Here is a 27,614-nt window from a genome sequence, read left to right as displayed (position 1 = left end):
TCTGCAACTGCTCAGGACCAGGCAAACTCCTGGTGGGTTAGCACCAGAGTCCAGGGCTTTGTGTTTTTTCAGAATGGTAACTGTGGCAGCAGATCCAGCACTAATAGCGGTTGTTAATGCTTATGGAATGCAGGGCACAGAGTGCTTTATTCTTTTTCTCCTTCATCCCCACAACCAGCCCAGAATGTAGGTCCAATTATAAGCCCCATTTTACAGGTGAGGAGACCACATATATGAATTAGGTGTTTGGAGAAATCACAGAAAACCTTCCAGGACATTTAACCCTGGACTGATGTCAACCTGTCTCTACTGCTCCGCACCTCCAGTTTACTTGGCAGGACACTGTGTTTACACATTTTCCACAAGGTTATATTGCCACCAAGGATGGCCTAAATGGCCCTACGAGCCTCATCTAAGAAAGGAAACTGGTTCATTTGGCACTTTTAAATTGCATGAGACATAAGGAGAATAACTCTAAAACCAAAGTAGTCAATCAGCTGCCAGCTTGCCGTGTTCAGATGGAGTCAACAAAACCAGACAACTGCTGGGGACTGCCTGCTAAGAACCAGGAGCATCAACTTTCCAAAGAACCTATATATAAGGACCAGGGGTGCTGTGATTAACCAAACTGACGCATTAAAATGTTTTTAGTTTTCTTTATAAGATTTATAGAAACAACTATTTACACAGGACCTGGATTTGAGAAATTTTGGATATCTAAAAACAGAGTGATGATTTATATAAGAACTTATATGTCTAGGCCACCATAACAACATAGCAGCAATGTCAGCAAAAGATTTGTCTATACAATTAGAAAGCTCAGAGCATTTTGGCCTGATACTTTTGGTTATGAATATGTAAAACTCAATTGCTATGTGAACTATTTCCCAGGCCAATTACTTAAGACAGATGACAAATGACTTTGTACATCTTTGGTGTTAATAACAGGCTTTATTTAGTAAAAGAAGTTCTTCGCTTATCAACCATCCAATGCTTACTGTGTTTTTTTTTTAACTAAAATTGATTAACTTAACAGATATTTATGAAGCACCTACTCTGAGCCAGGCCTCATCCTAGGCCCTGGGAATATTGTGATACATCCCATAAACTGGTTGTTACTCTCATGGGGCTTAGAGTCTAGTGAGGAGAGCAGGTGGATTGTCAGGAAAAGTGTTATGAAAAAAATAAAACAGGGTGATGTGGCAGACCGTCACAGATGAGGGTAAGGGGCGGGCAGCAGGAACAAGTGCTGCTAAGGCCCTATGGCAAGAATGGACTTGATTTGTACAAGGAAAAGAATGAGCACAGGAGCATAATAAGCAAGGGGACCCCACAGGAGATGAGGTCGAGGGGTTAAGTAAGGTAAGCAAGGGCCAGCTCACGTAGGTCATGATAAAGAATTTCTGTTCTACGTGCAACTGGAAACCACTGCACAGTTTTAAGCTGTTTCCTGAATCTGAGGCTTTGATAAACATTTGCAGTTGTTTATAGAATTAAAAAGCCAAAACCTAAACAAAACAGCGCGTGCGCTCACACACATACCAAATCTTAAAATTTTCAAAGATAGTACCATCTCCTAAGCGGGGGCTCAAAATCACACTTTTGATGCAAAATTGATTGATCAGAAATCTTTCTCATTTGTTCAATCAATAATTTTTTTATTAATATGGTCCTAGCACTGTGCTTGGTGCTAAGGATATAGAATTGAGAAGACAACTTTGGCTCCCAGAGAAGATGAGACAGGTAAACAATCAGATGATGACAACACACTGTGATAAATGCCCTAATGGGGAATAAATGCTTTGCTAATACACAGTAGTTAGACCACCCGGTGGGGGCGGTGGGTGTGAGATGGCGGTAGGTAGAGGAGAGGAAATCAGGAAAGGCTTTCTGAAAGAATAACAGTATTCCCTGGAGGTGAGAGTAAACTGTGCAAGGCTGAGCAATTGAAACAAGTTCAGTAGATCCAAAATGGAGAATTTAAACACAGTCTGTAGTATTAGGCAGGGATGGATCACCAAGTCCTTTTAGTCAAGAAAAGGATTCTGGAGTTCACTATATCAAAGGAGAGCCATCTATGATAGTTAATTTCATGTGCCACTTGGCTTGGATAAGGTATCTAGTTGTTTGGTCAAGCACTGGCCTTCTTTGTTAATGGGAAGGTATTTCAAGATGGAATTCTTATCTATCATCAGTTGACTGCATCTACCTTCAACAAAGGAGACAACCCCTGCAATGTGGGGAGACTCTTCATGCAATCAGTTGGAGGTCTTAAAAGCCAGAACTGAGGAATTCAGAGGTCAGAAGAGGAATTCATTGGTTCTTGTTAGAATTTCTAGCCAGCCAGCTTTCGTTGACGAATTTGGACTAAGTACTTCTACCTCACTTTTATCAGTTTCCAGCTTGGGACCTGCGTTATGGAGTTCTGATTTAGCTCCCATGTCACATGAGTTAATTCCTTACAATAAATCTCTGTCTGTATATATATATATATTTATGTGTGTGTATGTATATATTTATGTGTGTGTACGTATGTATGTGTATACATGTATATATGTAGGAATACTGTTGGCTCTGTTTCTCTGGAGAACCCTGCCTATTACACCATCAAAGACTAAGCCAGGGACAGCTGTATTCAAGTTTGCATTTTAGAACCATTCCATGGGTTGCAGTGTGGAGAATGAGCAAGACATGGGCTAGGGTGCTGGCAGTGGGGATAGAGAAAAATGAGCTGATGCGAAAAAGGTAGAATTGACAGGTCTTGGCCATTGACAAGAAGTGATAAGGAGGGGAGTAAAGGAAGCTGACCAGTTTTCTAGGCACTAGATGGAGAGGATAGAATGCATGGAAATAGGAAGCACAAGGTGAGGAACAGGTGTGAGTGCAGGGGAGAAAGAAAACATTGGTGCACTACAGTTGAAGACAGACAGGTGTTAGGGCTTGGCAGACAGGCAGAGGATTCATCACTCAGCTAGTCTCTGGCATGTTTATAGTAACTGGAACCATGGAAAGGGATGAGATCCAACAGTTAAGAGGATTTAAAACTAGACCCTAAGGCATAAAAAAATTTAAGAGAAAGGAGCTGTCAAAGGAGACTGAGACAGGGAGGTAGCAGGGAAACCAGGAGAATGTGGTGCCACCAAAGGCAAGCATGTACAGTGCTTTAAACAGAGAGAGCAGTTGACAGTACCCCATGCTGCTAGAAATCAAGTAAGACAAAGACTGAGAGGGGGCCAAGATCACTGGTAACTTTTGTGCGAGCAGTGTCAGTGGAGTGGTTGGGGGCAACGTTCAGCCTGGGGAGAAAGTGAGGAAGTGGAATCAGGAACTGTCTATATTTAGACTCAAGAGTGGGGATGAAAAAAATTCAGCCCAGGACTTTCCCTACAATAACAAACCAAGTGGGGATTTACCTAACATTGGAAATAACTCCAGACTTTTCAAAATAGGAAATAAAAGAGCCATTTCGGAACACATTACCTCAGACAAGAAGGCCCAAGAAACCCTCCCACGATTTCTTCTTTCAAATGCCTTCTAAGCGGCCATCCAGCTGCTTGGAGCTAGAACTCTACCTCCCTCTCGGTGAACCAAGCCCCAGGTATAGGGAAGATGATCTGCAGGGAGCAGACTCCAACCTCAGCTCACTAGAAGTGTTTGGAACAGCAAGGACAGCATTCAGGAGAGACAAACACAGCCAGTAGACCAGAAAGCCAGGCAAGAAAAACTTTTGAACACATCATAGGCAGTTCTGGGCAGGTCCAAGAAGCTGACACAGTTACTATTACACTTGAAATTCCACAGCTTTCTCCTGCTCATTCACCCAACAGCTAGTAAGTGCTGCCTTGATGCCAGGAAAGGTAGTAGGTACTCAAGAGGAATAAGACCTAGTCCCAGCCCTCAAGGAGTTCACAGTCCTGGGGGGAATCTGGCATCTAAACAGATGAAGATCAGACATTAAGAGGAGTGGAGTGGGCTCAGCTGCTGGAGTCCTATGATGGAATTCCAGCTCTGTCATGTTTAAGTGAACTAGTACCAGTTAGATGGACCTGAGAAACGAGGTCATTCGCTGCCTCCCTCCTAGGTAACTGTGAGTGACTGTGAGTCCTTAGTTCAGGGTCTAGCACAGAGGGAGCTCTCAATGAATGGCAGATCTCTTGCTGTTAAATATGCCTGATGGTTAGGCTAACATGTCAACCTGACCAGGTAATTGTGCTCTGTTGTCTGATTAAGCAAGCACTGGGCTAATTACAACACAAGGACATTTCATGGACCTTATTCATCAGTGAAGTGATTGCATATATGGCTGATTACATCTATAATCAACTAAGGAGGTTGTTGTCAGCAATGAGCGACATCTTCTCCAATCAGCTGAAGGCCTTAAAGAAGTGATTTCTGCATTTCAGAGAGAGAATTCCAATCTCTACTTCAGATAGCCGTCTCCTGGGAACTCATCAAGGACCTTCATTGGAGCCCTGGGCTGCAGCCTGTCCTGCAGAATTTGGACTTGGGCATCCCCGCAGTTGTGTGAGACAATTTTATAAAATCTCATACTATTTACAGATATCTCTTGTTGGTTCTGTTTCCCTAGAGAATTCTGACTAATTCAGTATGACAGAAATAAGCACTGGCTGTTGTTATAGCACTGAAAAGGGGCACCTAATCCAGCCAAAGAGGAAGTAATCAAGGAAGGCCGTCTAGAGGAGCTTGCAATGGATCTTAAAAGGAACAGTTGAAAACCCCCTCGTGATGTAGAGGGGGACTGGACATAGCTATCCCAGGTCTACAAAATGAAGGAATAGAGTGTGGATTAGAGTGGACTTACTGGTGTTCTGCTGGGGAACTATTGTGATTAGTAAGGGAAGAAATTGTAGTAGTGATGTAGAGAGGGTGGCCACGGTGGCTGTTGATGGTCGGGAGAAGGAAGAGGAGATATGGTGTGGGGGCATTTCCAGGATTTGGAGTTGTCCTAGGTGGTGCTGCAGGGATGGATGCTGGACGTTGTGTGTCCTGTCATGGCCCACAGGGTGGACTGGAGGAGAGTGTGGACTACAATGTGGACCACTGTCCATGTGCTGCAGCTGTCCTCCAGAATGTATTTGCCAGGTACAGTGGATGTGCCACAAAGATGGAAGAGTTTGTTGATGTGGGAGGGGTGGCATGGGTGGGGTGGGGGTATATGGGACCTCATATTTTTTTAATGTAACATTTAAAAGAAAATAAAGAAGAAGAAAAAAAAGAATATTAAAAAAATAGAGAAAAGTGAAAGGAAAAAGAAAAAAGGAACAGTTGCTATCAGCGAAGTGTGGCTAGGGGGAAGAAACACCGTGTAGAGGAACCCAGTCTCCCATTTTATTTTTATGTTTCTTAAAAAGCTGTCAACTCATCTAGGCACTACAGGCAGAGCAGACAATCTCAGGAATTCAGCACTCCCTCAGTGAGCCTTACTTTGGAAATTATGTTCCCCAATATAACAGAATTAGACTCATTTATAATATCCCTGTACATGGCTCTTCCGCCCCTTTTATTTGAACCTATAATTAGCACTATACCCATTAAATATGTGTCCCAGAGACTTCAATCTTCTGTCTGTTCCTATGCTGGCTGAGCCCTGAATCTCAGCAGCGTTGCAGCCAACACCTACACTCCAGTTCATTGCACTCGCCCGGGACAACTAACAAAATTATGATGATGGATAATATCCATTCCAAAAAACAAAGAGTATCTACAACTCTAAACAAGGCAGTTTCATCCACCTGCCCTATGGGATCTAAACCCACTCTCAATCAGAAAAAGAGTGGAAACCACCATCTTAAATCCTCAAGATTGAATAATGAACAAACTTAAGGGGGAAATGTAACTATGGACTAAAGTAGACATTATTATTCTAGCAATGGAAGATCTTGTAACATTGATATAAAGGCAGTGGTCACCAGATGTTCCGAGGGGAGGGAGAGGGAAGAACAGGTATAACATGGGGCATTTTTGGGACATAATCTAAAACTTCTTTAAAAATGAAATAAAATACAAAAATTTTTTGCAAGTTGTCAACCTCATATGATGAACATGAAGCTGTATTTTCTGGGTGCTAATGCACCAGAAAGAGCTCTGGGCTTGAAATCAGAAAGTCTGGGCTTGAGCAGACGCTTCCCTCATTAAGACTGCCATACAAACTTGAGTAGAGCCACCACTCCTCTTGGCCTAAGTTTCTCATTCACAAAATGCAGGCAATAGCTGCCCTGCACTACCCACTCATTCAATTAATAATTTTCAAATACCTAATCTCTGCCAAGTGGTGAGTCTACACCACTGAGCAAGAAATGACCATGTGATTTTGGAATCACAGCAGTAAATGGGTGACCATAATATGGTGTGCAAAGTGCTATGACTGAGTTTAATGTGAGAATCAGATGAAATATAGTCTGTCCATTGATTCTCATTTTTCACACATCTTGAATTTGTGAATCTACCCACTCGCTGATATCTGTAACTCCAAAATCAATACCTGTGGCACTTTTGCAGTCATTTACAGATATGCACAGAGCAGTAAAAAATTAGAATTGCCTGATGGACATGTTGTTAGCTGAGGTAGAACAAGGTGGCACTCGGCCTTCTTGTTTCAGCTCTGGTACTGTAAAAAAAGTAACCTTTTCACAGTATATGTAGTGCGATGCTTTTTGCATTTTTGTACTTTTTGTTGGTGATTTTATGGTTTAAAATGGCCCCCAAGCACAGTGCTGAAGTACTGCCTGGTGCCCCTAAGCACAAAAAGGCTATGATGTACCTACAGAGAAAATCTATGTGTTAGACAAGCTTTGTTCAGGCATGAGCTAGAGTGCTGTTGGGTGTGAGTTCGATGTTAATGAATCAGCAGGATATATTAAATAAGGTGTCTTGGAATAGAAATATACATAAAACCAAGTTCTATATTAGAGCTCGGTTGACGAAAACATTGTGACCAGAAGCTCAAGACAATTCCTATCCTTGTATTTTCCAGCTGCAATGGTTCAGTATTCACTAATTCTGTATTCGTGGTGACTTTATAGAACATAACTACTATGAATAACGTGAATCAACTGCACTCCATACGAAGTGCTCTAAAACTAGAAAGCACTATAAATACAAATTGTAGGATTACTGTTTTTGACAGCAGTGCCAGTCAGATCCTAAATCTTCCAGGAATTTCTTTAAATTTCTGGTCTGCTGACAGCACCTTGTTTTCAAGGAAGCTCTGGGTCAATGTGTATATTGGACACACAGGTATACGTCTGCTATTTGATGCCACCTTGCCAGATCCTCTGCGGTCTGGTAATCAACCATGACTGGGTGTTTTGGCATTTGATCAGGCCTCCTCCCATTATGTCAGTCATTTCACATACATTTCAGTGGATCCACACCCTGCAGGCTTACGATGTGGTCTGATGAGCTGATTCCTTCATTCAGCATGCACTAAAGACCAAACATACACCAGGCATTGCTATGAAGGGCTGAGGATAACAGAGACAGACAAGATGGTCCCAGGTCTGAAGATGATCAGTTAAGTGAAAAAAAGACAGACTTGGAAATTAATAGGATGAAGTGTGATGATTAATGCTATACTGTACATAGTTAGTGATCTAGCAATCATATAATTTATTATCCAACTAGGGCACTTTTGAAAGTGAAGTGGGGTGGGGCAGTGCTATTAAATTTACACTAGGACAACAGCTCTAAACCTGTAAAACCGAGATGTAAGGTTTCTAGATACAATATAGAGGTCAAATGGTGTGCTCAAAGTAATGGCAGGTGAGTGCCAGAGCAAAGCATATTGTTTTTCAATGTCACTCACAAATTTGCTTTATATGAAACTAGTTCTCTCCTTTTTAGAGTTCCTTGCAATATGCAATTTTCTTTGCATATTGCATCCTAAAGTTATTTGTGGGTTCTGAGCTTATGAGTTGAAAACTGCATAAAGATAATAATCAGATACCTGAGCCCTTTTTATGGTGGAGATTTTTATTTCAGTACTGAAATTTATGTTACAATACCAAAGCTAGTGCTCTACCTAATGGCCTGCTGTGTAGGCTGATGTTAAACCTTCATCTAAAGGAATTCTTTCCTCAGATTCCAAAATGAACTCTTTCTAAGTGTGTTTAATATTAACATTTAAAAGTCTTCCTTAAGCTATCATAAGGCTCAGCTAAATTAATTTTTCATTGTTAGAATGACTCTTGATATCCAGTTGTAAAAAGACTTCCACTTTCATGTGTATGAGTACAGAGGTGATACTCCTTATAAAGGAACTGAATGAGGGCTGCAAAAAGAAGGCTTGGAAATGTCCACATTTTGGTGTTAGGGTGTCACTATCCTGTCTAAAGAGAATCCCTGCCAAGCCTGGAGGTAATTTTCCACCTGAAATTCACTTCCAAGTAAAGTTCCATTTGATTAATTCCCCACCACTAAGAAGGGAGCTTCTTATGAAACGACTTTTTTTACAGCAGTGCCAGCCAGATCCTAAATCTTCCAGGAATTTCTTTAAATTTCTGGTCTGCTGACAGCACCTTGTTTTCAAGGAAGCTCTGGGTCAATGTGCATATCAGACACAGGTTTCTCATCCATAGTCTACTGAGCAGCAGATGTTTCACTACGCAGATGACATGACTCTTCATCTTTTTGTTTTGTTTTTTTTTAAGATTTATTTACTTATTTCTCTCCCCTTTTCCCCCTCCCCCCCCCCCCCAGTTGTCTGTTCTCTATTTGCTGCGTCGTCTTTGTCCGCTTCTGTTGTTGTCAGTGGCACTGGAATCTATGTTTCTTTTTTTGTTGCGTCATCTTGTTGTATCAGCTCTCCGTGTTTTGCAGCACCATTCCTGAGCAGGCTGCACTTTCTTTTGTGTTGGGCGGCTCTCCTTACAGGGTGCACTCCTTGCATGTGGGACTCCCCTACGCGGGGCACACTCCTGTGTGGCTTGGCACGCCTTGCGCGCATCAGCACTGCACAGGGGCCAGCTCCACACGGGTCAAGAAGGCCTGAGGTTTGAACCGCGGACCTCCCATGTGGTAGATGGACGCCCTAACCACTGGGCCAAGTCTGCCACTGACTCTTCATCTTTCTTAAGGGACGAATGAAGGGCAAATTTCTGGCTTAGAGAAGAAGATATATATCTCATAAAGATGACTCAGTTTTATATTCACATTCCATATTTCAGATGAGGAAATTAATAAAAGAAGGGAACAAGTCAAAGTTGGTTAAAGGAAAGACTTAATGCCAGTTTTCTCCCAAATTTAAAACAAGAATCAGAAAGAAACCCAAGCCTTGGGAAGCAGACTTGGCCCACTGGATAGGGTGTCCGTCTACCACATGGGAGGTCCACAGTTCAAACCCCGGGCCTCCTTGACCCATGTGGAGCTGGCCCATATGCAGTGCTGATGCTCACAAGGAGTGCTGTGCCACGCAGGGGTGTCCCCCAAGTAGGGGAGCCCCACGCGCAAGGAGTGCGCCCCGTAAGGAGAGCCACCCAGCGTGAAAGAAAGTGCAGCCTGCCCAGGAATGGTGCCGCACACACGGAGAGTTGACGTAGCAAGACGACGCAACAAAAAGAAACACAAATTCCCGTGCCACTGACAACAACAGAAGCGGACAAAGAATAATACTCAGCAAATGGACACAAAGAACAGACAACTGGAGTGGAGGGGCAGAAGGGGAGAGAAATAAAAATAAATAAAAATTTAAAAAAAATTAAAAAGAAACCCAAGCCTATTTTTATAAAAACACAAAACAATAGAACAACAGAACAACAACTCCATCCCCCTAAATACACCTAACAGTATAAAACTTCTGGACCAGATGTTGAGTTCTGCACCAACAAAGAAGGGCCTGTTTAGTAGGAATTGTCTACATTTTGGTATCCATTGCTCTTCATAAGTGAGAAGTGTATAATTTCCTTCAGCCTTTTCCAGCAAACACTAAAAATTTGGTAAAAATTTTTAAAGCATTTCTGAAAATATCTTACATAATTACAAAAGAAAAACTGCGCTAAGTCAAAGCATGGCAGAGACCCTAATTCTCAATGCAAATATGATGTCAAACACATTTTCCTTCATTGTCACCAAAGAGTAACAAAGTCATATATCTACAGTTTGGCATGTATCTAAGCAGTTTGCTTATGTGTCCCATGAGCCGCCTTTCAAGATGTTTATCAATTCCTTGATCATTAAATGTTTATAAAGTCTGCCATCTGCAAGCATGACTGTAGATGTCTGAATTTTTACAGGTTAGATAATACCACCACTTAGCCACTTGTGAAGCACCAAACATTAGAGGATAGCACCTATGTCACCTAAACAACCTTAAACAGAAGAAATAAATTTTGGGCTCTTTTTACTTAGGAAAGAAAAATATTTTAACAAATCGGAATAACAGATGTATTCTGAGCACATAGGCTCTCTCTGGCATCTTTCCTGTGGCTCCATATCAAATTTGAAATGTAGTTAAATCACTGGTTTATACTTAAGCTTGCTTATCTCTGATAACGGGCTTGGACACATGTCAAAGAACCTGTCCATCTGTGCTTATCAATCCCTGACAGGTATGAGGCTTGGGGGTTCAATATAGGACTTTATTGCTCACTTGTTTAGAAACTCAGATGTAGTATATGAGCAACTACCTGGATGAGGGTTCCAATTACTTATGATCCTAGGTAATCCTATATTGCTACAGGGCTGCTGGGTTATAAACTGAAGATTGAAAATACTCTTAGGTTGGATAATTCATGACCATGGGGCAGAGATATATATCTATAAATAAAATACATGAATACCCTTCAACTTGTTTTGGGGAATACGTAGAACTTTTCTTCTCTTTAAGTTTTATATTAATCTATTCCTTTTAATACCTATTGTATCAGTTGGTAAAATTTCCAAACAGTATAACACATACAGAGGGATAAAAAAGGTCTCTCTTTGTACTGACACCCCCCTTCTCCCCAAGCAACCATCATTATGAGTTTCTTATATTTCCTTCCAGAGATATATTTCATTCCCCCACCCCCCTTTTAAAAACAAAGGTAGCAAGGTATTTGCATTGTTCCAAACACTGCTTATTTTCCCTAACGTTATATCCTGGCAATTGCTCCATCAGTACATGAAGAGTAGCCATACACCCATTCCACCACAGAGATGCATGATGACTTATTTAACCAGACCCTTACCAGTGTACATTTAGGTTGCTTCCTATCCTTTGATTTTGAGTGCAAGAGACTCTCAGAGCTAGAATAAGAAGAGGCACTGAATGTCCTACCTGCTGACATCTTCCTTTTAAATGACACCAGTGTCTAAATAATGAGGAGAGGCTATTTGATGAACTGGACCTTTTTTCCCCAGCTGTTACACACAGGAACATAAAACATCTCACTAAACCTGATGACTGGTTTCTAATGCACCTGTAGTGTAAGATGCTAAGCCAAGTGCCTGAACTTAATAAGGGCTCAAGAAAATATAAACTATGAACAAAACAGTCCAAAGCCACTTTTTTTAGAAACACCTTGGTTCTACCTAATATTACATCTGTTGTGAATTTCAGCAAATCCCCCCATCTCCGGACTGCAATCTGTCCATGCATCCATGTTTCCTGCATGCTCTGCAGAATGGCTTGTTATTTACTGAGCACACTGCATTTTTGTCTCCATGTCCATGCTTGTGCAGTTCCACCTCCATAGGATGTCCCCCATCTTCACTTGGGTAGCCTCTACTTGCTTTCTAAGATGCAGCTGAGAGGGTGAGGCTCAGTGTCCTTCCTCTGGATCCTAAACTCCCAGCGCCCAGCACTTGGTGCAGGCACACTTGAGGCACTTGGCAACTACTTGCTGAATTCAGGGGAACTCCATGGAGATAAGGACTCAAGTCAGCTTACTTAATTTACTCAGTAAAACAGGATCTATGCCTCTGGCATCTTCTTTCAATCAACAACATGAGTATCTGCACTTCAGGTGCTCAATTCAGAGCTCAATTTAGAATCACCTGTCATGAGGCAACTTTCAAAAGGATGGCTGAGGCAACTGAGAAGGAGAGGCTTTCACCCATCATCCTTGTAACCAGGCAGATAACTACTTTGTCCATTTGCTTTCCTCCTTATACCGGAGTATAAAGAAGATCTTTCAGTACTTCGGCTAACATTACACTCTCCATTTAATCAAAACCAATAGGAGAAACAGCCATACATACAGAATCTGATTTGTTTTTTGCATAAAATTGCTATGGAAGACATTGTTTATTGTGCCATTCAAAACTGTTAATAGAGAGAGTCATATGACAAATATTCTAAATTGCAAGTCTTGATGAACTGGTATGCTTCTTTAAAAAAATAGAGAGTTGAACTCTGTGTACATCATATTTTTTCCCTTCTTTGTCCTGGCTGCAAGGTGGCTCAGGGCAGTTTTAGGCTGAATTACTCTCTTCCTCTCTCAGACTTTGTTAATCTGTTATTTTTTATCCTCATTTTTCTCTATTGCATGTGTATTTTTTAAAATAATAAGCCTCATGTTCCTGAATTTTGTGTGATTATCAACAATGTTCAGAGAACAGTTTTTCACAAGATATTTGGCCCAGTAAAACATTTGCTTGTACTGTCACCAAACTATGCTTTCAAAACACACACACAGACACACATCCATTTAGAACTTGTTAGCACACAGACTTGAAATAGAAAACATATTCTTGAACTTAGTCAGGGTTTGTAAGTCTTGAAAATGCTGCCCCAGTTTTACTGGCAACAGGAGACAAGTGTGTGTGTGTGAAAAGTTGCCTGCACAGATTTTGAGAAGGATACTACGCCCAAGCTGTAAAGCCATCGTATACTAAATGTACTTAAACCAGCCCAGTCCTTTGGGGGACAGTTATACCTGGGATCCAAGCAATAAAGGGAAGGAGAGGGAAAATATGAAAGAGGAAGTTCAACTCCCAAATTGCAAGTAATGTAAATCAGAAATGCAGTTAGTAGATACTAGGAGTGTGCCTATGCCAGAGATAAATACTAGGCTTGTAAACATCCAGCTGCTACCTCTTCAATTCAGAGGGAAGTGTATTGTCAACCAGATGGTCAGCTTTTGAGGGAAAGTTTTTAGTTTTGTTTTCAATGACAGAAATGAGCAAACATAACAGGAAATCTCATGGGTATGAAAAAGCATTACTTACCTGAAATTAGAGAGCTATGGAATGCTTAAAGACAGACTAGCACCTTTGCCAACATTCTTGAAGTCTGAAGATTTGGCTCTATAAAGTTTGAAAATTGGGAAGAAATGAGATGTGCTATAAAACTTGTGTTCCTTTCCCCTCCACTAATTCTGATGGAGGTAAACAGCAACTACCTCCAGGCAAAGGAAGGGCTGTGTCAGGTTTATCTCTGAGTATCCATCCAATCTCAGGATCTCAAGTGTGGCTCACAACGGGACTACAAACCATAGCTAGGGATGGGGACTTGCCCTTAAGACGATGAAAGGCTTCTTGACTTGGAGGCTATACAGTCCCAGTGCAAATTCCAGTTCTGCTGTCTCCTAGCTATGTGATTTGCACAAGTCACTTCATCTCTCCAAAAACTAGCTTTCCCATCTGTACAATGGGGATATTGATACTGGTTGTTTACTTGTAAGGAAGATTAGATGATGTTTATAAAATTGCTGGCCTAGTGCCCAGCAACAGTAGATGGTCAATAAACAGTTATGACATTATTTTCCCTTCTTAGAATACCCCATGCTCATCCTATATATTTTCTGTCCTCTGTTAAATACCTCATTCCAACTATTTCCTTCTCTCCCCTTCCCCCCTGCCTATTTCTTTTAACTCTGGTCTCTTTGATCTCTTTTTTAGGTGCTCATTCAACACTCCCTGTTCTTCCATGTTCTTATAAGCTTCCCAGTCCAACATATCCCCTGCCATCTGCCACCCACCAGCTTCTGAACTTGAGTGACCCCAGAGGGTAATGGGTTAGAAAGACAGCATGACAGGGTGCTTCAGCTCTTTCCTTCCATGTACAACTTTAGTAGCTTGCTGTTACCCAGACAGCTCCCATGGAAGCAATCGAGCATAGTGGTGGGCATGGTAGTTCTGAAATCAAGTTACTTGGGTTCAAATCCCACCTCTACCCATTGTTAAGTTAGTTCACCTCTAGACCTATTTCTTTGTGTAAACTGGGATTGCAAGAATACCTCATGCATTAAGACATTAAATAAGTAAATACATACAAAGTACCTGGCACATTGGTGCTTCATTAATGTCAGCTAGCATCATCATCACCATTATCACTATCATCATCCTATCTTAGGGACATTTAACTTCCCATGATTATATTTTTAACATTTGAGAGCAAACTTTGCTCTCAGGTGCTGGAACATTAAACTGAGGTGGAACTCTTCAGCAGCTCAGCAGCAGAATCAGTTTTCATACATTCTCATGGGTTTCAAACAACATCACCACAAGTTAGGGACCTCTGCATAGCTGGCGAGTTGGTTGTTTTCTGTCCTGTCATTTCTGGAAGGACACCAGAAGATGCCACTACCCAGAAGCCTGCATCTGAGGAACAGTCAAGCTGCTGAGCCAGAACATAATCAGTTCTTGCATGTTCATGACTCTCACTGAAGAGAAAGGGACAATCCAATATGATTATTCCTTTTCCTCTAGTTAATCAAATTCTAAGACACACTCCTGGCAATACTGTCATTAAAACTGATGGAGGCCAAAACCCAGCACACTGGTGTTGCCATATGTTCTATAATGATCTGAAATGGGGACTGATAATGAAAGCCTTTTCCCAGAAATGTGTTTTTTAAATGAGTTAACTGTGTCCAGGGCTAAGTGAGAAGATGAATTTTCTTCAGTGCTTAAAACAATATATTATTCTTGAAGCAGCCAGTGAGTTAACTATGAACAAAATGAGAAAGTCTGCAAGAACCATTTAGACTTCAAAAAGGACATTTTCAGAAAACATACGAGGAATTACTAGGAACAAAACAGCAGTACGACTCCATCTCCAAAGTCTGGATTGTAAAGATAAAAAATACTTGGCTCAGTCTATGAAAGAAAGGCCCACTGTGATAGGCATCTCTGTGTGGCCTGCAACTGCTTCTCCTGGAGGAAGCCACCCCCTCTCACTCCAGTCTACATGTTCTATGTGAGTCCTCTCTCTCCCACCCAGTCAAGATGAACAGGTGATTCAGGCCTAGACCTTGAGAGCATCATACTCTACTGACCAGAGACCTGTTAAGGGATGAGGATGTGACTTAGTTTGGACCAACAAGACTTAAGCCCACACTGCTGTTCAGACTTCTGGGAGGAGAAAAATCTAAGCTGGACTTAGATTTTTAAGGATGTTAGTCTTGCTGGCACCCATCTTTCAATCAAAAGCAAAGAGCTTATCTAAGAATAGAGTCAACAGAGGGGAAAACTGTGCGAAAGATGGCAAGAGTGGGCTTCTGATGGCAACATCTAAGCCCCTGGATCTAGCCTGCCTCATGTCTGCTATCCCTGGGGCTTCTCAAGGACAGACATGAGCCAGAAAGTTCCATTTTAGCCTAAGTTAGTTGGGCTGGGATTTCTGTAACTTGCAACTAAGAATCCTGGTTCAAGCTGACACGTAGGGTCTGTACATTTAAAAGATGTCACACAGTGAAAATTAACACTAATGCTCAGTTTCCAGAAACTGTGAAAAGGACAGGAATAGCAAGCTCTTGTTAGAACCAGAAAGGTCCTGGATTGAGAGAAAGGCAAACATTCCAAAAGCCAAGCCCCATGAGTAACTTTAATAGTGCACAGTGCTCCATGACAATGTGCCAGCCTATACTTGAATGGCTGGGATGCAGTTTTCATAGCTCACTTACAAGCTGAGAAAGAGGATGGATGTTACTGATCCGAATGAAAATAAATACCAGGCGCAGTTAAGCAGGTTAGCACAGTAACTGAAGGCTAAACATAGCAACTCTGTTTAAGGAGTAAAAATAAGCAGGGGTTTTCTGTAAGCTTAGGTAATTACTATTTATGCTCTCTCCTTATTAAGCCCACTATGATTCTGGCCTGTCCCAATTGTCTTTGAGCTGCTCAACCCTCCCTGAACTCAGAGGTAGTCTCTTAGCGATACAGCCTGACTCCAAGGTAAGTAATCCTTGCTGAAAGCTGGAGGTGTCGAACTTCTATGGTGGGGTTGTAACACAGCCAAGAGGAATACCACTTATTTTTAAATCTATTTTGCTGGCATTTTAGGATAAAAAAAATTAAAGCAAAGGGAATGAAACAGACTGTTGTAGGACCTTGGGTGACACTCAGAAATGAAAACAGGCCCTTTAGGGAAGAAAATATGGGCAAAAAACCCAAACAAACACAAAGAACAAGAAAGAAGAGTTCCAGATGGTGAGGTCTATTTGACTGCAAAGCAAAACTGTTGAAAATAGAGAATGTCTCAGGTAAGTCAATTACACAGGATAAATTGATAGGTGATCTTCCATTAAGATCCAGTTAGAAAAAAAAAAAAAAAAGATCCAGTTAGGATGGCATTCTGGAATGGGAAGACAACATTACTAGGCTCTCTCAGCTTTTGTGCCTAAAGAAGTCTAAATCATATTGACAAAAGAAAGAAAACAATTTTGATATTATAGATGAAAATCGTATGTTCAAAGATAATGATGAGCTGAGCCCCACAAGTGACCTGTATGCTCTTGCCTCCAAGACTATCCTACTTTTCCCCTTGTCCAGAACATCTTTGGTCCCCTGTCAGTCTAAATCCAACCCACCTTTTAAGATCAAGTACTATTAAAAAAAGACTTTTTATTTTGAAATATTTTCAAATGTACAGGACAGTTACAAATATAATACAAAGCCCAGAGAGAACTCTAACATACACTGCTTCCCCTGGAAACCCAGAGCCACCAATTTTAACATCTTGCTACATTTGCCATATCATTCTATCTACCCATCTATCTACAGTTTCTCTGTTCATCTGTCTTTTTGTCTATTTATCAATCTATTTTCTGACCATCTAAGTGTAGGTTGTATACATCATGCTCCTTGTATACTGCCATGTGCACTTTTTAAGAACCAGGGTATTCACTTATGTCCCCACCTTAAGTGCAGTTATCAAGTTCAAGAAATTTAACATTAATATACAGCTTAAAGTATACATTTCAATTTTTTCATATGTCTCAAAAATGTCTTTTGGGGCCTTTTTTCTCGCATTGTCACATCCTATCCAGGATCACGTATTGCCTTTAATTGTCCTTGTCTCTTTAATTACTAATTCTTTTTTTCCCTAAATTGGGGGTACATATATGCAACAAATTTTCCCATCTTAATCACTGCCAGATATATGGTTCATGGGGATTAGTCATGTTTACCCTATTGCAGGGCCTCCACCTTTGAGTACTAAAACATTCCCATATCCCCAAACTGAAACCCTATAACCATTATGCATTAACTCCCCACTCTTCCTGTTGCCCCATCCCTGGCAACCTATACTCTAATTGCTGTCTTTATGAGCTTGCATGTTCTCCAATTTTTCCTTTGTAGTTACCATGGGCTTAAACTTAACATCCTAAATCTGTAACAGTCTCATTTGCTTAGATACCAACATAACTGCAATGATATACACATAGCAAAACTAAGTTTCCATACCCCTCCATTCACCCACTTTTATGTGGTTATCACAAATTGCATGTTTACATATTAAGTGTCTAAAACCACTGCTTTATCATTATATTTTATGCCTTTACCTTTTAGATCCTGTAGGAAGTAAAGAGTGGTGTTACAAACCACAAATACAATAGTACTGGCATTTGTATTTACCCATGTTGCTACCCATAACAGAGATCCTTATTTCTTCACATGGCTTTGATCTATTCTTAGTGTCCTTTACTTTCAACCTGTGGAACTCTCTTTAGCATCTCTTGTAGGGCTGATCTAAAGGTAATAAGCTCTCTCATCTGGGGGATGGGTAGTAATACCTTTCCCAGTCTGCAAACTAATCTGGTAGCTTAGATCTCCTTTGGAGATAATCTACATAATGAGTTTAGAGAACAGCTCAAGGCCAGATTGTATGGGACATTCTGATCCTTACTGAATATCTTGTCTTGGGCATGTGCATGTGGCCTGCCCTAGGAATTTTCCTGTTTTTGCAGATATAAATGTACCTTGTTCCCTAAGAAATAGTTTTCTTACATCCCCAGGCACTGTACTGCATGTCCTACAGGCAGCAATCCCTTAGCAGGCAACCACTTGACTGCTACCCCATAGTGTTATGAGGTTGAGTTCTACAAGCTGCCTTCTATATACTCTGCCCCTCAGAGCTCAAGTTCATAACACTGTAACAGAAAGAATAAGGAGGGACTGATCCCTACTGAAGATTTCATGAGGTGACACAGAAGAGGATTCAAATCACGCACCAGAAAGGAAAAACTTTACATGATTTCCTTTTTGATATTGCTGTTCCTCCAAAGTTCCTCCTCCACTGCCCACTCCCCCCCAACTCTTGCCCCTCTTCTCCACCTAGCCAATAAAAATCCCCTTCATGTTTTAGTGGTTTTTACCTCAACCTCTATGCCCTACTGAGCAAAACCACAAAGCATGGTCCTTCGAGGTTGTGGTTCCACACCTCGCCTACTCCCACCCCGCTTTGCACAGACAGGGGCGCTCATTCCAGGCTCACAGCTACCCCCTGGAACCCAGTCAGCCCCGAGGGGAAAGCAGTCTTGGAAGGATCCTATCTTCTCCAGAGAAAAGGGCACAAAACACGCGGGTCAGCTCATCTGAGTAGGGGTAGTCTTCTCTTCTCTTCTCGTCGTCTTCTCTTCTCTCTCTTTTACTGCAAATTTTTGTATTTCCATGTGAATCTGTAGTAAAGCATAAGGCCACAGCAGCACAGAAATAGGGTCTGCTTGAAATCACGGATGGAGGTGCCCAATACACCAATTACATATTCATATTCTAGACCATGCTCTTAGGTTTCCGGTGAACACTTCTGCACATAGAGATCTAATTCTTCCCTAAGTGTGCTGAGTTCAGTGGGTTACACTGTGAACTTACTGATAAAAGGTGCACCAAAAATAAGGAATAAGGCAGAAAGTTGACTCTGATTGATTTTCAACAAGAGCACTCAGGTTATGGTTAAGACAGCATTGTATAGTTCAATTCAGAGCTAGTTATATTCAAAACATCAATGCAGTTTTGATTAAGCCTTCCTTTGTGTAGGTACTAGAATTGGTTACTAAATTGTACCTTTAAAAGAATAAACTCCAGGAGCTAACATTTATGGAAGCAGAAGCAGAGCATGAAAAATCAGCCAAGTGTGCAAAGAAAAATATAGCATGAAGAAGTTCTTTCTTTTGTAATGATGAATCAGGATACTTGCTGGTGGGTATATGACATAATTGATTCTTCCTGAAATTAAATGTAGAACTTAATAACTGGCTTGTGAGGCAGAAGGAATTTAAATCAGTATTTCCTCATAGACAAATAATATGCAGAAAGAGTCCTTACCCCAAACAGAAACTTAGGTGTTATATTAAAATTTATTACCAAAACTTCCCCTAACTCACCACAAGGCATAGGTTCTCCTTACTTAATTTTCCTGGCTACTCTGATTCAGGTTTTAAAGAACTATAATTCCCAAGAACTTTCCTTTTCCATAGAAAGTAAGAAAACAAACCTTCAGGGTACAGATTACATTTCAATTTAACAGTATATTTGGCATAGGGCTTTATATAAGAAGTTGCTACAGAATATTACCACAACAAATTCTAGTAAATTGCTAGATTGGGAGGGGAAAAAAGTACAAATGTGTCTTAATGATAAATTCTTGTTAGTGAGGGGAAAAAAACAACTTAAAAAATGTACCCTATTCCAATGATCAAATTCCAGCTTTTCATTCCTTTCAATATTTTTTTCTCTGTATACCATTCCTACAGTTCAAAATTTAAGTATTTTGCCATCTAAAATGTTGGATCCATGGAGACCTCTGAAAAAACCCTTGGGACACTGCAACAACTTTTCTTTCATAAGCCTAGTATTTGACAATTGGCAAAGCCTGAGAGGTAGGAGGCCTCCCAGCTAACAAGACAAAAAAGTCAGGCTATAAAATAACTAGAATTCCCCTTCCTCTACTCACAGTAAGCTGGATCAAGGTGGAACAAGGGAATGATAAGCTTTGAAGCAGAAAGAAGATGAAAGCGGGAGGTTATGAGAAACTCTGCCTACATAATATACAATTGCAAAGGCACTTCATTCAACCATACACATTGTGATTGAATGACCATGCCACTCATTAAATCTGCCTTGTACTGGCAGCAGTGCCTCCCTCAGTGTGTAGATATTATCTCCATTGCTGATGTAAGAGTCTTGAGGGGAGTATATATGTTGACTCTTTTTCATAGTGCAGTGGGAAAAGTGTCCTAAACAGTAGGTATTTAATGAATGTTTGCTAATTGACTGGGAAGGGACTGTTGGGTCAGATGCTAGCAAGTGTTACAGTGCGGTTAGGCCACATAGCTGCAAATATTCAACTGGAGGTGCCATGCTTCAAAGGAAAATATAAGGTGAAAATAAGTTTGTGTTTCACTGAGACTTTGAGATTTAAGAAAGGGCAGAAGAACAGAGCAAGAGCAATTGATGGGTGTTTTTCTGCTAATGAAATGCTTGGGATTTTCCTTTGGGAAAGTGTGGGGTCTAACTGCTGTCTTGGATGATTTTGCTGGTCATGTCAGCCACGGAAGTGTGGATCTTGTCTTTACTGGATTAGCATGTCCAGGATTCCAAGGTCTCCACTTCTTTTTTTTTTTAATTTATTTTTTAATTGCCTTTTTTTTTTTAAAGATACATAGATCACAAACAATGTTACATTAAAAAATATAAGGGGTTCCCATATACCACCCCCTCACACACACACACACCCACTCCTCCCACATCAACAACGTCTTTCAACATTGTGGCACATTCATTGCATTTGGTGAATGCATTTTGGAGAACTGCTGCATCACATGAATAATAGTTTACATTGTAGTTTACACTCTCCCCCAGTCCACTCAGAGGGTTGAGGCAGGATATATAATGTCCAGCATCTGTCCCTGCAACATCATTTGGGACAACTCCAAGTCCAGAAAATACCCCAACATCACATCTCTTCCTCCCTCTCCCTGCCCTCAGCAATTACCATGGCCACTGTCTCCACATCAATGATACAATTTCTTCCATTGCTAGAGTCATAATAGTTCTATAGTAGAATACCAGTAAATCTACTCTAATTCATATTTTATTCCTCTATCCTATGGACCCTGCGTTGATTCTTGACCTCCTGCCAGTTTATTTTCACAATGACAATTGAATATCATAAGTGCTGCCACGGGATGATTGAGGACATATTTCTTCTAATTGCACTTCACACAAAGGGTCAAGTAAAGAAAGGGAAGGAGGACACGTGTGGGGGGAGGGGAGAGGACTATTTCTCCCCCAGAGAAAGCAGAGCATTATGGGGACCTTGTGTCAGGAGGTCTGTTCTGAGACACAGTGTATGGAAGGAAATGGAAGATACGGGTTTCTCCTGAGAAATCGATTTGAAGATAAGAATTCCCTCTCATGCTTCATCTTTAGATTTGCCAAATTTCAAGCAATATTCTTCAGGTCGAGTATTTAGGTTTCGTTCCATGATGACAGACTTTCCAATTAATTCTCTGGTTACATCCCCTTTAATTCCCACCGGCAAATTTCACCTGCTTAAATCTTTGAAGGCTTTGAGTACAGTGTTGAACAGAATCAACTGAACAGGGCTTTGCTTAAAACCTAGGATAATTTCTATCCTATCTCACTTGCTTTAGTTACTAAATGCAATACAAAACTTCTTTTTAGTCTGTCTAGTCACAGTTTAACTTCTACTCTCACAAGTAATAAAAGCTGAAAAGGATTATACAATTGCTAAATTGTCGCTTTTTTCATTAGCATGAGGCAGGTGCTCTTATGAGAAGGTAAGGGATAGTGACGTACATAGGTGATGAAAGCAGTGTGTCTGAGGTTTCCAGGGTAACTGCTAATTATTACTGAGTAACTCTAATGTATCTCCATAAAGGTCAGGAGTTAAGGTTTTTCCCATTCTATATGCTGCTTTAAATGGAGCTTTTAATGGAAATTGGGTACAGAAGGGATGGAGAAGGAGACATAATGAACAGGAGAGAAAACTATATACAGCTCACGATAATTGAACTATTTAAATTTCACATTCTTGGTTGGGGGAGTAGAAGGAAAAATTCAGAATAGCTGCTTAATGTAAAAACTGACTTTCTGATTTCCAAAATTTGGGCTTCCCAATTTTAATAAGATATCTGAAATAAACCCAAACATAGAAATCTGACTGGATCTACTCTCCTAAGCCCGAGAGAGCTCAGTTATATCTGTAACAGATTTTCTCTGCTGTCCCGAAGAGTTAGCATTTACTAACCTTCCTGGAACCCTGGACATTCCAGTTTGGAGAGGAGTTACCTGGTCATTAAACAAATGATTCAAATGGCCCAAATTTCATTTAACACACACTAAAAGCAGCACCGTTTTGGTGCTTAAAGCCATATTTGTCAATAGAATGACATTTCACTAAGAACCCGAGCTACTGAGGGGGTAAAAGTTTTAAAGGTTAAAAAAAAGAATCTTTTATTACAGAAAAAAAAAAGCTTTGAGAACAAAAGCATGGTGATTTCAAAACTGAGCAAATCTATTTTTAATTGAGCTTTTGAAACTGACCAAGCAATGCATGCACAAGTAAAAAATTCCAACACCACAAAAGGGTACATAATGAAAAGTCAGCCTCCCTTCAACCACAGACCAGTACTCCCATCTGCTTCCTTCAGTGACACTGCTTCATATCTTACGTCTTTCCAGAAATATTACAGATGGACACACATCTGTATGTGTGTACACCCCTAGATTTTCACATAAGTAGGAGCATATTATGCATACTCATGGTTTTCAAGTCTAGCTGCATATGAGAATCACCTAGGAAGCTTAAGAAATATTCCAAGACTCAGACCCCATCCCAATGAGCTTATTCAGAGCCTCCAGGGATGGGACCTAGGTGTTGGTATTTTTTGTTTTAGGTTTCCTAGTGCTGCTAATGTGCAGTCTGGGTTTGAAACCACACATGAACACTGCCCCATACCTTGTTTTTGCCCCTATTGTATCACTAAAAGTTGTTCCTTACCATCACATGCAGAACTACCTCACCCCTTTTCTGTACTGCTGTATAGTATTCCAACCCACAGCTGATTTAGATAGTCATTTATTGCTGGTCATTCCTGCTGTTGCCCCTTCTTCCACAAGGCAATGAGAGGGAATGAGATGGTCCTTAAAGAAGCTATTTTATCATTTTTTCTGGGCATTTTTGACACAATAGGGAGGAGCCCCATCACCAGCTGTCTTCGGTTTGTAAGGCTTATTGGAAGGCACACTGAAACAATGTCTTTGTGCTTCCTGGTTAAGGGAGGGGATGAGTACTGGAAGGAAACCTGACAGAGCAAATGCAGTCAGAGTTTTTGCATTTGTGACTAAGGTGCCAAATTTCAGAATGAGTTTTCAGAAACTGTTTTTCTTTTTGTCATAATGACAATCACATTTACACAGAGTCATAGGCTGGAAAGGAATTCCTGAGGCTAAATTATTGCTCAGTGAAGACTCAGGACTGCAATTAGATTCTCATCTAATTAGCGCAGTTCCAGTTGGCTCCACCTGTTGGCGAAACAATAGGGTGGGTGGCTTGACAAGGCTCCCAAGCGTAAACACCCAAACCAGCTGACTCGTGTGAACAGTTTGAAATCTATCTGGTAAGAGAGGCGCTTCTATTGATACCTGTGTTTTTTTAAAAAACTTATTTGTAGTTAATTCAGTTTCAGGTATTTTAATTTATTTTGGGATTGTTATTTCCATGTTTTAAATCTGAGTTGCTTTGTGTTATACCAGGATCAAACAAATTAACAAAAATAAACACTGAGTATCCAACTACTGCCACTACTGAAAGAAATCAACACTGGGTGTTTGTCCCTTGGTATGGGGCAGTTTAAGAGCAAATAATAAGGTAATAAAAAATAGTAGTATTCACCATTAATCAGGCCACTGACTAAGTACTATGCAGGCATGATCTTATTTGACCTGCACAACCCTGAAAGTAGGTTTTTTTATTATATTTATTATCATTATCATTACTACTACTACTACTACCACCAATTCACAGAAGAGGTTTAGTACAAAGAGGGCCAGTAACTTGCCTGAAGTTACACACTTATGAAGTGGCAGAGTCAAGGTTTGACCCAGGTAGGCCCACTACCAGATCGCATGCACTTTGCACAAAGGGGTTGTCAAGATACAACCCATTTCAATCTTCAGACAGCTGTGGCCATAAATTTACATGTAAACTAAATCTCTGTTCTCTTGAAGGATCTATGCTATAATAATACCACCCATATGAAAAATACATTTTCCCTCTTAAAAGTTTAGAATAGCACTTCTCCACTTGTGGAATCTTGTTTTAAGAGGCTTAAGAGAAGCACTGTAGAAAACATGTTGTGGTCAAATACATTAAGGAAATGTGGCGTAACACATGCCCTTCAGGAGATTCACTGTAAACATGTTAAAGTCTTAGAAGTCCTGCAGTCAAGAATCTGTTGAACTTTTTTTCCCCTTTCCCCACCCTGTCCTGCACTGGTTTCAGAGAAGCTGATTTAGAAGTCTCACATCTTTTGTAAACACTAACACTGATCCATCACTTTCAGTACTACATACCCTGGGAACTGTTTTCTTGTCAATTCCAGGGTTTTGATCTTCTCATGTCACACACACAGTAGGGGCCCTCAAAAATCTCTCTGGCTTGATGAATTTTCCCACCCTTTCAAAAAGCCTGCATTGATGAAGCAGCTGGCTGGGCTTCCCCGGGGAGTCTGGTGAGTAGCACTGATGAGCTGAATGGGATGCCCTCACCCCTCAGCTGCATCAGCTCTTGATAATCTACAAATAGGTCGAAACATCTCAAAAGTCAGGAGCATGGAGCTCTGAAGCTCTACTGCTGTCATCACTGTTGACAGACAATCAAAGAGTACAAGTAATGTACTGGGCAGAGGGTCATGGAAGGAAATGACATGGGTTCGGCCCTGAGAGCTTTACAATGACGTAATCTTGATTTTAGGCTTGTTAAAAATAAGTCAATCAGCCTAATGTTGATCTATTTGCCAGTGCTTTCCAAACTTTAGTGTATATCAGAATTACTTTCAGGGTTTGCTAAAACACAGATTTCTGGACCCCTATTCCAGTGTTGCTGATCCAGTAGGTCTGGGGTGGGGCCTGATAATTTATTTCTAACAAGGTCCCAAGGGATGCAAATAATGCTGGTCCCAAGACCATACTTCGGAAGCCTTGCACTGAGGTAAGACTGTCCTGAAAGACAACAGTAACGGGAACCAAATGCAGCCCATGGTAGATCCTGCATGGCTTTCCAGCCTTAATGGAGAGGGGGCTGAAAAATAAGATCCCTAAGGCCATTTCCAATTAGGAATACATTCCTAGCTAAACAAGCATCTGTTTTCCAGATTGACTAAAAATGGTTAAAAAGGCAGTACTTTAACTGTGATTTTAATTTACCTAGGTTGCCTATGCATTTTCATCTGGATTTAGGATCAGAATCTACAAATTAGAGCTCCCAAATTACATACATAGGAGCAGAAACAATACCAAATATAATCCTAAATGAGAGAAATGGCATTTTAGAGTTCCTTCAAAATCCCTAAGGCAGAACAGTGCTGAAAGCCGTGCAAAATCCCTGAAGGTTCTACCCCAAACTTGAAATTTAAAATGGCTACCACCTACTTATACATATAAAACAGAGCACCACAAGGCATTTGAGGGCAGCTAAATTCAGAATGAAATTAATTCATCTCTTTAATTAAACTCCATGGTTTTAAGTGTCTCGATTATGACAAATTTTGAGAACTGGTTTAGATCATTTAACAAGATTAATAAATTTAAAGAAAAAAATACAAACCTTTTATATGAGTTTAACTTGTAAAGAGAAAAAGAAAACATTTTTCCATTCGTGATTTCTGCTGTGCTGGAAAACAGAGACAGAGGTATGGGGATATGCACTCAAACAACCGCCTTCCCTGCCTCCTCCCACACCCCCTCTGCTGACAGGCTGTAGAGCTCCAAGTGTCAGCCCTGGTGCCTGGGAAAGAAATCCTGCTGGGTCATGAAGTGTGAAGGCTGCCTGAAGCAATTTTGATATTAAAAAAAAAAGAAAGAAAGAAAGAAAAGAACTGCTAATAACCAAACACATTTATCCAATAAAAATTGAATGGGTCACCAGGCAAGAATCTGCACCCTCAACCAAGTGAAGCTGAGCCGAGCTCCTGATTGGAGAGTAAGATCTTGGCTGGGGAATGGGAAAAGCTGACATGGAGCCTCTCAGAAAACAAGAATATGGGTCACACTAATTTTGCTCTCAAAAACCATTAAGGAAATGCGGCCTAGTGACTTGGGGGCACAGTGGTCCAGGCAGCCCCCACGCCTGAGGTATTGGGGAAGGGTGTCAGGCATCGCCAAGAAACAGGAGTAGGTGGGAATCACTGTGGGTGTTGTGAGGAGGAACGAGAAAAGGCGTATGATTCCTTTTGAAAAAGATGATGCTTTCAAGTGAAAAGCTTATTTCCTAAGGTGGGAATATCACCAGGTTCTCAGGTAAAACGGCCTGAAGAGACCTTTACTGGTTGGACTTGGGTCGGAAACAGAATCCTCAATCTCACAGAAGAGATCCCCCTCCACAGAACCGGGATCCAATCACAGAGGCAAACTTCCTCTTTCCAATCCCTGCATTCCAAAGAATGACAAAAGATAAATCTAGTAACCTCAGAGCTATCTGTTTGGGTGTAACTCCTCTGGCATAAAGTAACATTCACATGGTAAAATTACTTTTTTTAAAAAGAGCCACTAATTCTTACTTGTCTAATGCATATTATTCATTTTATGATTCATTCGGTCTCAGTAGCTACGCACACAGTTCTGTGCACAGGTCAGCAGGGACAGGCCTGCCTACCCTAGCAGGTCTTGGTTTATCGCTGAGCAGCACCTGCCTCTACGGAAGTTCCTCTTTCTCATGGGTAACTCAGAGACGGGACTGCGTGACAGTGTCAGCCTCCAGTCAAGGTAGGAAGCTGGAGCCGGAAGGTGATAAAACAGCCTGGGGCATCTCTAAGCACAGGAAATAGATACCAGAACTGAGGGAAAAGAGAAAGGATAATAATTACCATTCACAGTGCTAAACATGTAAATGAGATAAAAAAGGATCACCTTAATCTTCACAACTCTTTGAGGAAGGCACAATGACCCCATTTTACAGATGAGGTAACTGAGGTAGAGAGAGCTTTTTAAAGTAACTTGCCCTTTTCCCCTCGAAATCCCCATCTCCTTTACCTTGTATTAGTTTTCTCCAAAGAACTTTTCAACATCAGATATATTAGATACTGATTTCTCTCCTGTCTCCACTAAATACAAAATCCTTAAGAGCAGAGACTGTTTTTCTATTTTTAAAAACTAGTCTACCTTCAGTGCTCAAAAACAACGCTCAACACATAGGAGATGCTCAATTG

At 40.8% G+C, this 27,614-nt stretch overlaps 1 protein-coding gene across 13 annotated transcripts in view; it reads right to left on the bottom strand.

Moving 5' to 3' along the window:
* Positions 1-27,614, bottom strand: part of ARHGAP26 (Rho GTPase activating protein 26) — a 1,052,546-nt gene that overhangs the window by 56,113 nt on the left and 968,819 nt on the right. For 4 of the 13 annotated variants that reach the window (XM_071210379.1, XM_071210376.1, XM_071210378.1 and 1 more), the window contains one exon: positions 26,015-26,080. The exons of the other annotated variants lie outside the window; for them this stretch is intronic. In XM_071210379.1, coding sequence (XP_071066480.1) covers positions 26,015-26,080 — 66 coding nt within the window. The remainder of the gene's footprint in view (positions 1-26,014; positions 26,081-27,614) is intronic. 13 annotated transcript variants of the gene reach the window in all.

This window comes from Dasypus novemcinctus, chromosome 2 (assembly GCF_030445035.2).
Source record: "Dasypus novemcinctus isolate mDasNov1 chromosome 2, mDasNov1.1.hap2, whole genome shotgun sequence".
NCBI classification, from domain to species: Eukaryota; Metazoa; Chordata; class Mammalia; order Cingulata; family Dasypodidae; genus Dasypus; species Dasypus novemcinctus.
This window is presented reverse-complemented; position numbering and strand designations above follow the sequence as displayed.